The 14,565-nt window shown below is 55.1% G+C and overlaps 2 protein-coding genes and 1 non-coding gene across 5 annotated transcripts; all 3 read right to left on the bottom strand.

The window, feature by feature from the left end:
• Positions 1-1,083: 1,083 nt before the first annotated feature.
• TRNAG-CCC (transfer RNA glycine (anticodon CCC)) lies at positions 1,084-1,154 on the bottom strand. The gene has a single exon. It is a non-coding gene; the product is annotated as a tRNA-Gly (tRNA).
• Positions 1,155-3,601: 2,447 nt separating this feature from the next.
• BSND (barttin CLCNK type accessory subunit beta) lies at positions 3,602-6,584 on the bottom strand. Its single transcript, XM_050307319.1, has 4 exons — positions 6,408-6,584; positions 5,255-5,334; positions 4,635-4,877; positions 3,602-3,887 (listed from the first exon to the last, which is right to left on the bottom strand). Exons 1-4 carry the CDS (start codon positions 6,582-6,584, stop codon positions 3,602-3,604), a joined length of 786 nt encoding a protein of 261 aa, XP_050163276.1.
• A 1,315-nt stretch (positions 6,585-7,899) lies between these two features.
• TMEM61 (transmembrane protein 61) lies at positions 7,900-14,136 on the bottom strand. Of its 3 annotated transcripts, XM_050307316.1 has the most exons (4): positions 14,092-14,128; positions 13,616-13,644; positions 10,417-10,833; positions 7,900-8,432 (listed from the first exon to the last, which is right to left on the bottom strand). In XM_050307316.1, the coding sequence occupies exons 3-4, from the start codon at positions 10,770-10,772 to the stop codon at positions 8,147-8,149; spliced, it is 642 nt and encodes a 213-aa protein (XP_050163273.1). In that variant the 5' UTR covers positions 10,773-10,833; positions 13,616-13,644; positions 14,092-14,128; the 3' UTR covers positions 7,900-8,146. The 3 variants fall into 3 exon arrangements, with proteins under 3 accessions (XP_050163273.1, XP_050163272.1, XP_050163271.1); XM_050307315.1 differs by lacking the exon at positions 13,616-13,644 and having other exon boundaries at positions 14,092-14,136; XM_050307314.1 differs by lacking the exon at positions 14,092-14,128 and having other exon boundaries at positions 13,616-13,900.
• Between the last annotated feature and the right edge of the window lie 429 nt (positions 14,137-14,565).

The following is a 14,565-nucleotide window of genomic DNA, read 5'->3' as shown; positions in this document are numbered from 1 at the left end:
CTGCTCCCAGCTTTTCAGGAGAATAGGGATATATTTATTTTCGATTGGTTATTTATAAGCTTCTCAGACTTGCATGTTTATAAGAATGTACATGTTTTATATGGATGTAATGTTTCATATGGATGTGTACAGTTTATATGATTTCTTACTGAGACCTCAGGTGGGTGCCTTCACCATGGTTTGGGTAACTGGGGGGGAGACCAGAGCCCACTTGTCACCCACTTTCTCCCACAGCAAGATGACATTGGAAGAATCAGTGTCCAGGACACTGATCATGGGGAGAAGTCTCACTCCTAATTTTTGGCTCTGCTTCATCAGTGTCGCTAAGTCCCACAATACATCACTGGTGCCTCAGGACACTTTCAGGGCAACTGAGAACCGGGGCACTCCATCTCAAGGGGGACAGTCTCCCTCTCACTGCAGTCGCCCCCTTCCTTTTTGCACAGGGGACAAGCTGTGTCCCAGGGAAGGAGGGAAGGAGCCCAAATAACAGGAGGTGGCAAAGGCCCTCCAGCCTCATGCACACCCCAGTGTGCTGAGAAACCCAGGGAGAGCTCAGCATGAACATCCAGCCCCAGAACTGGACTGGGAGTGTGAGAGATGCCCAGCTCTGGAGCTCTCTCCAGGAGTAGATATCTGTAGAAAGATTATTTATTTAATTGAAAAAAAATATTCAGAAATAGCCCAAAACTTGCACCTTGTAGAGAAGAGATCTGATTCAGCCCTGGCACCCAGGGGTGCTTCCAGCAGCAATTCCTCCTGCTGCTGAGAGCAGCGGGGCCACCGGCTGTGTCCATGTAAAGAGGAGGGCTCCTGTTCGGGGGGAGGAAAAAGAGAGAAGGTATCAGAGAGGACCCCAGCAAGGGGGAAGGACCTGTAAATCCTTGTTGTGCTCCATTCCTGGAGAGCCGTAGGCTTGAGGCGGTGCAGGCAGGGGCTGGGTGATGGTGGGCCGGGCTCCCTCGCATCCCGTTGGCAGAAAAAAGACACAGCACTTTCCCCAGGCATATGAGAGAACTCAGAGGAACTTGTGATTCCTCTCTCCTGGAGTGCCGTAAGTTCAGAGAAAACTCTCGTGTCGGTTGCACCAGCCGGGAATCGAACCCGGGTCGCAAGAATGGGAATCTTGCATGATACCACTACACCACTGGTGCGCTGCTGTCAGAGCGCCCCGCGGGCCCTGAAGGGCGCGGGCACCGCCCCGCCCCGCGTGTCTGCGTGGGCAGCAGCGCCAGCCCCTTCCTCTCCCCCATCGGCTCCCCGCCGCGGGGTCCCTGCTGGTGGGTGACACGCGTGGGCTGCAGGCGGGTGGTGATTCCACCCACCCCCACCCCCAGCAGCCGGGCCGCTCACTTAATGCCATGCAGGAATGTCCCGATTCCCACAATGTTTAACCTCAGCCGGCGCAGGAGCCGAGTCCTTCGGCTCGAGGATGCTGCGCCAGGGATGGGGGGACTCATCTAGCTGCGCAAAGGGTCCCGTGGGAGGGAGGGTCCAAGCCCCGTGTCAGCCCCCTCCCCTGCCCCTCCCGGAAGAAAGGCTTTGGGAAGGTAACTTTCTTTTGCCAAAAGCTGTAGTGAGTGCCAGGACAAGAGATAGGACACCTCTCCCGTGAGGAAAGGCTGAGAGGGCTGGGGGTGATCAGCCTGGAGAAGGCTCCAGGAAGACCTTAGAGCCCTTTCCAGCAGAGGGGGTACAGGAGAGCCAGAGAGACATTTCTGACAAGGGCGTGTAGTGATAGGACAAGGGGGAATGGCTTCAAACTGAAAGAGGGCAGGTTTAGATTTGATATTAGGGAGAAATTCTTTACTGTGAAGGTGGTGAGGCACTGACACAGGTTTCCCAGAGAAGCTGTGGCTGCCCCATCCCTGGAAACACTCGAGGCCAGATTGGGTGGGGCTTGGAGTAACAGGTCTGGTGGAAGGTGTCCCTGCCCCGCTGGACTAGATGGTCTTTAAAGGTTCCTCCCAACCCAAACTATTCTATGCTTTTAGAGGTAAAAGCTTTCAGGTCTCTACCAGGCTCCCATGCTCCATAGGAGCCAGTGACAGAGAGTGACATCCTGCCCCAGATACCCCCTGAAACTCAGTGAGACATGGCCTCATTCAAACAGCGTCCCTGCAGCTGACACACACCCCCTCCACCGGGAAGGACAGGTGGGAGTATGTGTAACCAATTTGTTACTGCTTCCTCCCAGACAGCTGCTCTCACTCCTGTGGCAATGTTTAGCCAACACTGGAGCCTCGTTCCCCACCCTCCTGTTGCCTGTAAATACCCTGAGTGCGTAGGTGCTCTGTGCCCTTCTCCCTTGCTGCTTTGGTGATGCCAAGGTGAGTGAGGGGTGCAGCAACACCAGGAGGGGTGTCACAGGGGCCTGAAGCCCCAGGTAGAGCTGCTTCTGGACTGTACCAGCAAAGAACTCCCTGATCAGCAGGGGAGCACAGGGAGCATCCTTCCAGGGCTCTCATGCTTCATCCTCCTTGGGTGATGGAGGACAACTTTCCCCACATTTTTGGGCTTGGCTGATTGGAACTAGATGATTTTTGAGCTTCCAACCCAAACCATTCTGTGATACTACAAAATCTGAAGAAGAGCTGCTGTGCCAGCAGATGTGCTCCCAAGCCTCCTGGGACCATGCCACGCACAGGCAGCATCCAGCTCAGCTTTCCCAAAACAGGGCAAGGGACTCTCAGAATCCCCACACTGTTGGATCTGCTGGTGGTTTGATCCAAACCCAGCTGCCCTGGGGAGGCTCAGCCACACAGATCCCCACGGTCCCAAGCAGACAAAGGACCACGGCTCCCATCAGCGCTGCCATCTCTTCATGGAACAAGCAGTCTGTTGGGAGCTGCTGTGTCACCTCTGTCATAGTGACAAACCAGGCTTAGATCCACCAACATAGTTGGAAACAAATACTTATTATTCAGAGAGAGTTTGGAGACAGTGCGTGCCAGTGTGCAAACCCACCCACTGATGCTGACCCAGTGGAGATGCCAAAGGAACCATCTCAAGTGCCATCACCAGGGTTTTGGCTCAGCTGAGTCCTCCTCCCTCTGCTCTCCACGGCACTGGAAGCTGGTCCTTGTGCCAAAGATGAAGGACAGCACAGTCTGTCGCCTCCACCACCCCTCTCCCAACTGCTGCAGGAGTCTCAGGATCTAATTTTAGTTTCAGGGGAGCTTGGATAAGTGGAAAAATGACTGAGAACATCTCTGCCTTGTAAAGCCCACATGGGGTGACCCCATCTTTACCTACCTAATGTGATCCTGTTCCAAGCAGCAGAACTAATCCTCTACCTTCCCAAGCACAGTATTTCTCCCAGATCCTGCCTAGCCCAGCTTCTCTGTGCCCATCCAAAGGGCTCCAGAGAGGGGGGCCTTGTCCCATATGCTTGGAATTCAGGAGGCAACAGTCCCCCATTTGAGTTTTGGGGGAATGAAAGCTTCCAGAAAGGCTGGGTATGTTCAAGGGGTGCAGAAGCCTGGAGGTCCTTCTGTGCTGCAGGCACTGCACTTTCAGGGGCATCCCCTTTCCTCCAGGCTGTGACGTTTGCATCCACTCCATGAGAAGTCTGTGCCAAGTGGTCATTTTCTCAGTGAAATCAGTTTTCAGGCTCAAAAAGGCAGTCGCTGTCCTTGAGCAGAGCATCTGGCTCCTCTTGGAGCCCATAATAAAGGTCATCCTGCTCCCCAGTGCCTTTGCGGGGGGATCTGGAGCGCTGTCCCCTCACTGGGGAGCTGGTTGGGGTGCAGCTGGAGTGACCAGAGGATGGCAGGGTCCGGCTCTGTGGCGTGGGGGTCCCGGGCATGGAGCCCTCCAGCGATGGCGTGTCCATCTCGTCTAGGAGGGATGCCAGTGGCGCATCCCCAGGGGCCGGATGAGGAGGGCTGTGGGGACAGGGAGGGCTGATGAATGTTGTGTGAGTTAAACCAAACACAGCTGGGGTTTCCCTTGGAGCTGGTGGCTGCTGGAGCATTGCTCAGCCGGCATCCCAGCATCACCTGTTCCCTTTTCCTGGGTGGCTGGAGCACCCTAGGAGGGCCCTACCCTATCCCAGCCTCCTCATGCCTGCCTTTATAGGGACACCTGCCTGCCAGGTTCCTTCTGCCCACAGGACAAAGTGGTGGCTGCCCTTGCCTTTCCTGCATCCCAAGCGGAAAGCAGTGCACCCAACCCAGCTGCAGAGGCATCCAAGTCCTATGCCCTAAGCCTGCATGGTTCACTCCATCACTTGCAAATCCCTTTGGGACCTCCCAAACCAGTGCTTGGACATCATATGTGGTATCCAGTTTGAGGGTCAAGTACTGGACATCTCATTTCTACCAAAGTCTGACCAGAAACTTGGGGTTTATTCTGGTGAGGAAAGCTATTTGTATCGATAAAATTAAATTAAAGGAAAATTCAAATTACAATCAAAGCCCATCCTCATTTCCTCCTGGGAAATAATTTGGTATAGAGACTCCCTGTGGGTTGAGACACCGCCCAGGCTCCACAGGGGCTGGGTTTTCAGTGCTGTGTAACCCGCAAAGACCCCTCTGCCTTTTCTCCTTCCTCTTGAAGGACCTGGTCTGATCCCCCCCTATTTTTGCCCTGCATCCCACCAGTGCCACCCTGACCCCAAAAGCATCACATACCAGCTGCCTGCCGCTGTTTCCAGACGAGGTGCCAGGTCTTGTGGGGGGTCTCCAGCACCCCCCAGTTCCCGGTGGACCTCTGCTTTGGCCTGCACAGCTGACTGGGAGCAGCTGCGGGATCTGGGCTGTGCTGCAGGTGGCAGTGGGGTTGAGCCCACTGCCTGCCTCTGGATCTGCTCATAGGATGGCAGACTCTTCTCGTAGGTGCTGGTGGCGTCTTGGTTGGGGCAGGGAGCAATCAAGCTGTGGGCAAAGGAATGACAGTGTACTGAGCAGGACTGGGACCCCATGGAGCTGGAAGATCCTCGGGCACTTGCATGCAGGGCTCCATCAGTTGAAGGACTGGCTTTAGAGGCTACCAAGGCCACATCACTGCCCACACCAACAGCAGAGCCAATGGGTCCTTGAAGGGGATACCCTCAGGAACACAGCTGGATGCTTTGCATCCCCCATCATCACTCAGGCTCCAGCCCTGGGGTGGCTCAGACATCCTTTGCTTGCCCCACCCTGGCTCCCACTTGGCATTCTGTGCTGCGGTCAGTGCAGTTGTCCCCAGTCTCAAAAAGTGTCCTTGTCCCTAGGGCACACACATAATTCTGTGTACAGATTTTGGGACCCACCAGATGTCCTTCTGTGGCAGCACTGTGGGTTTGTAGTCCAGGAACCGCTCAGCCTCAGGGTCCACAGGAATGAACGTTATCTGGGGGGAAGAGGAAGGAAGAGCCCAGGTACTGTGCTGGGCACACTCGACCCTCCTTAGTGGTAAAAGGTCCAGAGTGTCCCTTCAGCTGGGTTTAGGTTCTTTTCCCACCACATTTGGATGTCTTGATTGGAAATGGGGTTTTTTTTGAGAAATCAATAATGGATAAATGAATCCAGCACAGCCCTTTTCCCCTGTGGAGTCACACATGCCCCCAAGCTCAGAGCAGGTCCCAGGGCCCACAGGGGGGTCAGTGGTCAGGGACAACACTGAGGGTGCCCTATTCTTGAGCCCCAAGCACAGCAGCAAAGCCACCCTCCTCGCTGGGGCTGAGCTCAGCTTTGGGGAAACTGGGGTCAGCTTCACCCCAGTCCCAGGAAACAAAACCAATTTCAGAGGTCCCAGCTGGTCCCAGGTCCTGAGGTCACCATGCCACATTTTGGAGGGTAGCCAAGTTGTTGACAGGCCATCCAGCACTGCCCAGATCAGTGCCATAGGCGCCCTCTCCTTTGGAAAAACCCTTTTCTGCCAGACCCGTTTCCCAGGGCAGGGACGCGTGGCTGCCCTCCGAGCTGGCAGTGCCCTCTGCCAAGGAGACTGGCAGGGGAGGGCTGAGCTCTGGGGGGCCGGGACCCTCCGATGTCCATGGCCTTGACAGTCCTTTCTTGGAAGTTCTGGGAGCCTGCCAAACCCCAGGCCCCAATGAAGGGACTAGTTTGGGAAGGGTTTGCATGGGAGAGATGAACACAAGTTTATTTCCTTGGGATTATTCCCTGCTGCCTGCTTGGAAGCAAAGCACCGGGCTCCAGGGTTGGAAGGGTGAAGGAGTACAGGGGGGAAAGAAACAAGGGGCTATATCCTGCAGTCATCAGCAGCCCATGAGCATCCCAAACCAGCAATTCCTTTTCCAGATTACTTCAGCTGGCTTTCCCTGGTAATCTGCTGCTACCTCACCCCATAGATGAGGAAGTTGAGATGTAGCCCAAGACTACACATCCACAGCAGCTGAAGCCCCCCAAACCCAGCTGAGCCCCCAAGCCCCACAAAGCACTCAGCAGTAGGATGGATCCTACCTTTGGGTAGCACTGGCACATGCTCCAGGTGATGCCCACGGCTATGAGCAGCACACCCAGGACGCAGAAGGTGATATAGATGTGGGGCTTTTCCACACTCATGATGAAAATTCCCGTCATCACCAGGAAGAAACCCAAGATGATGAACCCGTAACGGAAGGTCTTCTCCTCCGCCATGGGCTCTGGGTGGGAGAGGCAGGAAGGAGAGATGCCAGGGAGCCCGTTTACTGCCGCTGCCGCCCACTGAGCACACCTGCGGCAAGGAGTGGTTTCTCTTTCCAGACGCTGCCAGGAGCTGAGGATCAGCTGCACGCTGAGCTTGGTCCTGCCCAGGGCTGAGCCAGCCAGTTTTTAATGGGTTTGTAATGAATGCAAACACTGACCCGCGGTTCACACTCCAGTGAGGCCGCCCTGCACGTGTCCGCGTAACCTTCCCTGAGGGCACCCCATGCCTGGGGAAGGGACAGGGAGGGTGAGGGGGCCAATGGCAGCAGACACAGGAACCTGGAGAGTGGCTGATCCTGTTGGGATTTTCCCAGCCCTGGGCACTGAAGCTGGAGTTGGCCATAAACTGGAGCTGGCAGAGCCCCAAATAAGGGGCATATCAGGATGCAGCACGTTCTCAAGGGCTGCGAGGCTGCAACAGGGAAGTAGGGAGTGCTCCAGGGTCTTTCTGGAGGCCCATGGGTTTGGAACATCCCTTGTCTTTCTCCAGGTGAGTGCTAAGGCTGCTTCGTGGGGCAGCAGGTGGGCTGCAAAGGGGGGACTAAAGCCAGGGAAGAATGCAGTGGGGTTGGTCTCTCCAGGGGCAGTGAGGACAGAATTCCCCTGTGCCCTGTGTTCGCTTAAGTTGGAGATGAAGTGTTAAAAGGTGTCCCCTTCCCAAAACATATCCAACAGCCAGACAGTGTTGGTGGTTTTAATTAACCTTCATTTTATTCCCTTACTTTTCGGTACGTGTGGGAGCACATACAAATAATATGCTATAAACAATATGTTATATGTGGCTATGGCTCCAAAGCCACTCTGCAGCTCTGCAGGTCTGCAGGGAGCCCAGGGCAGCCTGTTCTTTTGGTGGGATGGAGGAACTGGCAGTGGCCCCCACAGCCGCTGGCCTTTCCTCTGGGCAAGGCTGCAAACCCACCCATGGTGTGCAGGGAGGGGGCTGTGTGCTCAGGATGGCTCTTTAAAGGATGCTGCCTGAAATGCCAAGTGCACTTGGATGCCCTGACCACACACACGAGCCACTGAGCATCTCTACACTACATGAAGTGAGGCGTGGGAAGTCAGTACATTGGGAAGCAAGGTGGAAGGGATGGAGGTAGGGCTGGAAGGGGCATTGCAAAGGCAGAGGAGCAAATGGGGCGGCACAGAGCTGGGTTTTCTCTGGCCGGGTTCCTCCTTCTCTGCTGCAGGTTTTATTATTGAGTGGGCAGCCCCCTGCCTGACAGGAGCTCCCTAGGGTGGGTCAGAGCAGAGAACACAAAGTATCTGCAACCAACAGTGGTTTTATTAAAAATACAAAGGCTTTCAAACATGCCAGTTACTCCCAATGCTTCGAACTCATCACCCACAGGACTCACAATCCCAACAGCCCTGGACTGATAGCTCAGAAAGCACCGGTTGACCCTTTCCCCTCCTTGCCCACCCTCCTCTCCTCCCCACAAAGGAAGGGGCTCAGTTTAAAACTGAGGGACTGGGCAGCCACCCATAGAGTCACGGCCCGTGCTGACCCCAGCTCAGACCCCTCGGACACTGATGTTTTCATAGCTGGGGGGAGGTGTTGCCTGCGGCTCCTCGGGGTGAAGGGTCTCCAGCCAGGATGGGCTGGGGCGGAACAAGGCGCTGTCAGAGGAGCTGCGCCGGCGGCCGCCCTGCCAGCTCTCATCCTCCTCCAGGTAGCGGTACAGGGGTGGTGTGAGCTCCTCCTTCCTCCCCGGGGGCTGGACATAGGCCAGGGCACCATGGGCGGGTCTGCAGGTCAGGGCTTCTTCATAGGTGGGGATGGCACTGGCATCCCAGTTGCTGCATGGAAAGAAGAAACCCAGCAGCACACACACATCATCCAGAGCATCCCAGCATCCAATAGGAGCATCCCAGCACTCAACCTGAGCATCCCAGCAGCCATCAACCAGAGCATCCCAGCACCGAATAACTGGACCACCCCAGCACTTGTCAATTGGAGTATCCCTGTGCCCTGTCAACCAGAGCCATCCCAGTGTCCCATCAACTGGAGCATCCCAACACCCACCAACCAGAGCATCCTAGTGCCCATCAATTGCAGCATCCAAACACCCTTTCAACCCCATCTAAGCGTAATGGACATATATGCACATCAGCAGGTTTTGCATGCCCAGGATCAAGGGCTCCAAGATGGGGAGCCATGCAGGAGGAAGTTCCCCAGTCACAGAGGCTGCCAGCAGCTAAGGGAGCAATTTGGTACAAGTGTCTGGGCAAGGGGCAGCCATCCCTGGTTCAATGCAGTCAAACCGCACTCTTGTGCCTGCCATGCACCATCCAAGCCTGGTGTCACTTCCAGCAGTCCTTTGATGAGCAAACACAGTTTGTGTACAGGGAAAACCTTTGGACAACCTTTGCCCTGTGCATGGTCCTGCTTGGCACCCTATGGAACTGTGCAGCCCAAAGTCAGGGAGGCTGTGAAAGCAACTCATCGTTGCAGATAAAACCCAGCACAGTGCACTGGGGAGGTGGTGGGAATTGCAGAGCACAGCTGGTCCAAAGGAAAAGCTGCAATGTTCCACAGGGATTCCTCCATCCTGAACTCTTCACAGCTCCCTGTCCCAGACAGACCACCCTGGGCTTCTGCACTGGCAGTCTTGACAAACAGCCTCAGTTTGCATGGGGATGTTGCCTTGGAAATGCAAAGAGGGGGATTTATCCCAGTACAGCATGCTTTGCTGGGGCTAGAGAGCTGTCACAGCACCAACAGCGCCAGGGCACTGTGTCCCATCCAGCAGGGGAGCTGGGAGCTCAGGGAAAGGGACATTCCCTATAGGGGCACAGCAAAGCTCTCCACGGGAGGTGGAACCTCTCCCCAGAGTACCCAGACTGGATCACGATCTCACAGATACTCAGAGGGGCACTGAAACCCCAGGAGAACCAGGAACGTGCCTCCCACTCCAAGTGAAATTTTATGGTTTAATGTTCTTAAGAGTTTCTTTTAGTGCTGCTTTTCCCCAGAGCCTGATTTATGCTGGAGCCAAGATCTTTGCTGTGACCCCATAAAACAGCACTGGGAAGGGCCGGCTGGCTCCGTTTCCACTGCAGTCTCTGGGAAAAAAAAACTTTTGAGAAAAAACTTTTAAATCAAGAAGTGATCTTCACACTGGAAGAGTCTGGTCTCAAAAAGCAGCAGTGGTGTTCAGGGTGAGGGGCCTTTCTAAACCCCAAAACGGGCTTCGTAGAAGGACCCTCTAACAACACTCTTGATGATGTTTCAAGAATTATTTTTCTTATTTTTTTTCTTTTAAGTCCCTTTTAACATAGATTTGGCTTCCATTAAAGATGGCATAAACACCCTCGTCTTTATAGAGCACTGCAGATCTGAGAGACTAGGGCAGGATTCAACAGCTGGAGGTCTGGGTGACCTCCCTACCCCCAAATTCAAACCTTCTGCCAAAAAACCAATGGAGTCTTCTGCCTGGTGGATCTGCTAAGGAGATGTTGCCTCCCTCTGTGATGGCCCTGCAGGGCAAGGAGAGCTGGATGCAGCCAAGCTGGCCGCGGGTGCAGCCAGCGTGGGCAGACAGGAGCTGGCAGAAAGGGGAGTGTGGGGGCTCAGGTTGATACTAATGAGCAAGAACATCTGCTCAGGAGCAGGAGGAGAGCACAGAGCGGGGTCTGAGCAGTGGCTGGCGGTGTGGATGCATTGTTGCTCCTTTAAGATTCATCAGCAAGCCAGTCTGGGAGCAGGCTCAGGCACACGGGACAGTCAAATCCACCCTCCACTTCTGTCCACCCAAGCACCGCACAGGGACGTGGCACCCACCTGCAGTTCCACTTCTCCAGAGGCTCCGCGGTGAAGTACTGCAGGTCCCTGGGGAAATGGTACTGGTAGCGGCGGGAGACCACCCTGGTGTTGGCTTTCACGGACCAGAGGAGGCCGAAGAGGAGGAGGATGCCACCGATACCGCAGCAGAAGAAGCTGACGGAGCGGAGCAGGGCGCTGGAGGAGGAGGAGCTGGGAACTGCCTCGGCTTCCCGGGGAGGCAGGAGGCGAGTCCCGCTGCTGCCTCCCGATGAGCCGACCTCCCCGTCACTCCACCAGGCAAAGCACAGCGTCCCCGTCACCAGCAGCACAGCCCCGGTGATGGTCAGGCCATAGCGGAACGAGGCAGCTGCCATCCTTCAGAATGAGGTTTTAGGAGGGAAGAAGAGCGAGACAAGGCATGAGAGAGCCCACGTCCTGCAAGACAAAAAGAGGGCCAGGTTTGAGCAGAACAAGGTCGTGGAAGACCTGCCAGAGGAGAAAATGACTGAACTAGGACTTCTCCGGGGAGTATAGCCTCTTTAGCTACTTACTACTGACCATCAGAAAGGGCATTTACACCACCTCAGATGAGAAGCCCTTGGTCAGAGCAAAGCCAGTGCAGTTTGAACAACTAAACTTCCCAACAGCCCCGTAAAAACATCCTCAGTTTCAAGAAACAACAGCGTTCCCATGGAGGCAGGATGGGAACCCCAGCCAGGGTAGTTCCAGGGGCTTTCATAGCTCTTGTCTTTGTGGTTTATTCCAGATTTACTCCCCAGCTTGGCAGAATGCCAGCCAGGTTTCTGATCAAAGCACAGTTTATGGAAGAGGTTACGGTCAGTTCCAGTGCACACCTTCTCAGGTCCCCATCAAGATCAATCCCACAAGTGTTATTAATACCTTCATCCTCCCTATCACGGTGGTTTCTTCCAGCGGGGTGGCCCTTCTCAGCTAAATGTCACATGCACAGAACAACCATGCTTCCCTGGTGCTGGAAAATGTGGGGAGGGAGACCTGGTTTCTGATCTCTGTGGGGCTCTCATTCCCCATTGCTTTTTCCAGCAACAGAGAGCATTTACTCCCTGGGCTTGGGAATCCTCTGCTCCCCACCAACCAATGAACCAGGGAGGCAGAGAGGTCCCATCACATCCTCTCTGGCCCTGCTCAGTGCCCAGTAAGAAGATTCAGGTTCAGCTCCTATTTCTTGAAGGATAAAAAGCTTTGGACCATGTAGGAATTAAGCACCAACACCCCCAGACAGATTCAGTCCTGAGTAACTCTACTGTGAGGGTTTCTCTTGGTGGCAGTGCCAGTGGAGAGGCTGCACAGCCAGGATGGAATTGGGGCTCAAGCACAGAGGTGGATGGACAGATGGATGATCCACACTCAGCTGTCACCTCTGCACTCATCACTTTGCCTGTATGTCAGTAACAAAATGTGGTGGCTTCGGTCTCCATTACTCCAGACAGGGCTCACCTCCAAGAGTGGGGACCTGAATTGTACTCTGAGATCTGGAGGTGCTGAGCCAGAGCTAGGCAGGGAGCAGAAGTCCAGCATGGACTTGTAGTGATCAAGGTCAGGTGGAATCATGTTATTTCAAGCCATTATTTATCAGATGGGCCCACTAAATGGAAAGTCAAATTACTTTGTAGTGAAAGAAACACTATCTGATCTAATCTATGTTTAATGAAGGAATTGGATGAGAAATGTGATTTGGGAAGCCTGCATGAAAGCAGCACACTCCAGCTCTTGTCCCAGGGTCACGAGCCCAAATTGCCATCCAGGCAGCTGCAGTCACCTACTAGGAATGAGGTCATGTTCCTGAGGTGGGAGAAGGCAGAGCTTCCATCCATGACAGGGGTACATGTTGGGATGATCCCTCCTGAGTGGCAGGGGCTTGGCTGAGCTGAGACAGAGCAGGGACTGTTGAAGATGGTATTAGATGCTATTAAGGGTCAGCATCCCCACCCCATGACTGAACACAAGCAGGACACAACAGAAGAACTGGACTCATGTTGCCTTGCAGCAGGAGATGCTCAAAGGAGCGCAAGAACACTACTGACCCGTGAATGCAGCTCCTTTGGAGAGCAACGCATTTTCATGGAAAAATTTCAGCCAATATTATTTAAGGAAAAAAAATATAACCCAAAAAACCCTACAGCAAACCTCCCAACTCAATTGCTTGGAAATGTCAGGTCGCTCCAAACTGAAAGCCTGGATTGAACCAGCACCAAGAGTTGAAATATTCAGCTTCTACAACTCTTCTCATTTTGGGGTCAGACTGGTGAGGTCTGGGAGACGCTGTGAGTTCCCTGGAGAGGTTTGGGAGATGCTGTGATTCCCCCGCCTGGGCATGGGGAATTTTGCAGCCTGCGGCACTGTGCACATCTGGGAATGCTGGCAGCAAGGGGGAGGCGGAGGGAAGGCGCAGAGCCTCTGGGAGGTGATGGATTGACAGCTCAAGAGAATAAACTCTTCTCCCTTGACAAAACCAGCACAGCTCGGGGAGCAGCGCTGAAAGCTCCTCCAGCCTACCCGCACGTGCTCCCGCAACGCGTGTGTGGGAGCAGCTCCTCGGAGCTGGGCGGCACTACCATCACTGGGTGACATTGCCATCATGCCATCCCCTTGCCAAACCCCCTTTTGGGTTTCCACAGCTCTCCTGAGCCCCTCTAAAAGGCCCATGATGTTTTCTTAGCACACCAACCTCTGGAAGAAGAGCCCGAAGGAGCAAGGCCTGGGCAGGACCTGAGTCCCTGATCCCCGAGCCTCTTCTGGCTCCACTCCCTGAGCACTCAGCATCCTGCACAGCACATCTCCTGGTGAGCATTCCCAGCACGTTTCCACAGAGGGGCTGCCCCTCCAAGGAGGCAACTGTCGGCTCCCCAGCACCGGTCTCCACCCACCGAGCCACCCTGACATTTTGTTCTGCACTGTCTCCTCCTTTGACCTGCTCTGAAATAGTTTTCCAGGGAATAGATTTGCACGTTGCATGTACAAACAGATATGAATGTTGATAGTTTACATAGTTCCACTGAGATGCTGAGAATAGCAGCCCCCATATAAAGTTATGCAGATGGTGATTCACAGGGTCTACTAAGCATTACTCAGAAAAACGCTCTTTTCTAACAACATGAGAGAAGAAAAGAGTTTTGAACCTCTCCCACCGCTACCAAGTAGAAATCCGCCTCCACACCCGTCCCTCCACGGCACTTACGGACTGTCCTTCCACGCGGAGCTGGAGACCTTTAGTCACGGATGAGGAGCGCCGGGAAGAGATGTGCCAAAGAGTGAGCATGTCATTAGGGAGATCCCTTCCTGCCTCTATCCAAATTTCCTTCTTTTTTTTTTTTTTTTTTTTTTTTTTTTGTTATTGCTGTTAGTGAGGGTTTGATCTCCATCCAAAGCAAAGTAACACTGATGCTTTGGAAGAGCATCCGAGAAATCTGGTGTGCTCAGCCGCCCGAGGCATGTTCGGACAGAGGGAAGCACTTGCCTCCCCCCCGCCCTGTGTCCCCTACCAGGCTTTGGGGCGAAGCCCGAGCATCGTTCCCTCTGAAGTGGTCGGTCCCGGAGGCACCCCCAGGGGTCTCTTCCCGCCGCGGTCGGTGCCCGCACCTCCTCTCCCCGGCGGCACAGTGCCCAGCCGGGAGTGCCAAGTCCCCCCAGTCCCCCGCCCCGAGCCGTACTCACCGCCGCACCAGCCCCGCTCCGGCCGAGCGGCGGCTCCGCCGAGCGCGGCCCGCGGGGCGGGCGGGGCCGGGGGCGGGCGGGGGCGGTGGCGGCTCGGGGCGGGCAGGGACCGGCGCTCCCTCCCGGCACGGCACGGCACGGCCCGGCCCGGAGGGACGGGCAGTCCCGGCTCCCCTCAGCGCCGTCCCGCTCCCGTCCCGTCCTATCCTGTCCTATCCCGTCCCATCCCGTCCCGTCGGTGCGCGGCGCTCCCGAGAGCTTCGGATTTCCCCTGTGGCTGGGACACCCTCCTGCCCTGTGGAAGGCACTGCCCCACGGGCGGGACATCACTGTTCTATGGGTGGGGGACCCACGCTGCAGCACAGGAGGATCTTTGCCACGAGCTTGCTTTGTCACCACTTTAGTTCTCCTCACCTCTCTGTCAAATACCAGTATTGCCCCTTTACCCCGTTCATGGAATGGTTTGAGTTGGGC

This window comes from Myiozetetes cayanensis, unplaced genomic scaffold (assembly GCF_022539395.1).
Source record: "Myiozetetes cayanensis isolate MyiCay16 unplaced genomic scaffold, myiCay2020 scf12, whole genome shotgun sequence".
NCBI lineage: Eukaryota > Metazoa > Chordata > Aves > Passeriformes > Tyrannidae > Myiozetetes > Myiozetetes cayanensis.
The sequence above is the reverse complement of the archived record's forward strand: the minus strand, read 5'-3'. Positions and strand labels throughout refer to the sequence as shown.

Bases quoted from the DNA above. Each gene is read 5' to 3' on its own strand.
- BSND (XM_050307319.1), bottom strand. From the start codon at position 6,584: ATGGCGGAGGAGAAGACCTTCCGTTACGGGTTCATCATCTTGGGTTTC. The intron at 5,335-6,407 runs GTAGGATCCATC...TCTTCCCCCCAG, and splicing joins TGTGCCAGTGCTACCCAAAG to ATAACGTTCATTCCTGTGGA. The intron at 4,878-5,254 runs GTGGGTCCCAAA...CTTTGCCCACAG, and splicing joins CTGCCACAGAAGGACATCTG to CTTGATTGCTCCCTGCCCCA.
- TMEM61 (XM_050307315.1), bottom strand. From the start codon at position 10,772: ATGGCAGCTGCCTCGTTCCGCTATGGCCTGACCATCACCGGGGCTGTG. The intron at 8,433-10,416 runs GTGGGTGCCACG...CTTTCCATGCAG, and splicing joins CTGGAGAAGTGGAACTGCAG to CAACTGGGATGCCAGTGCCA.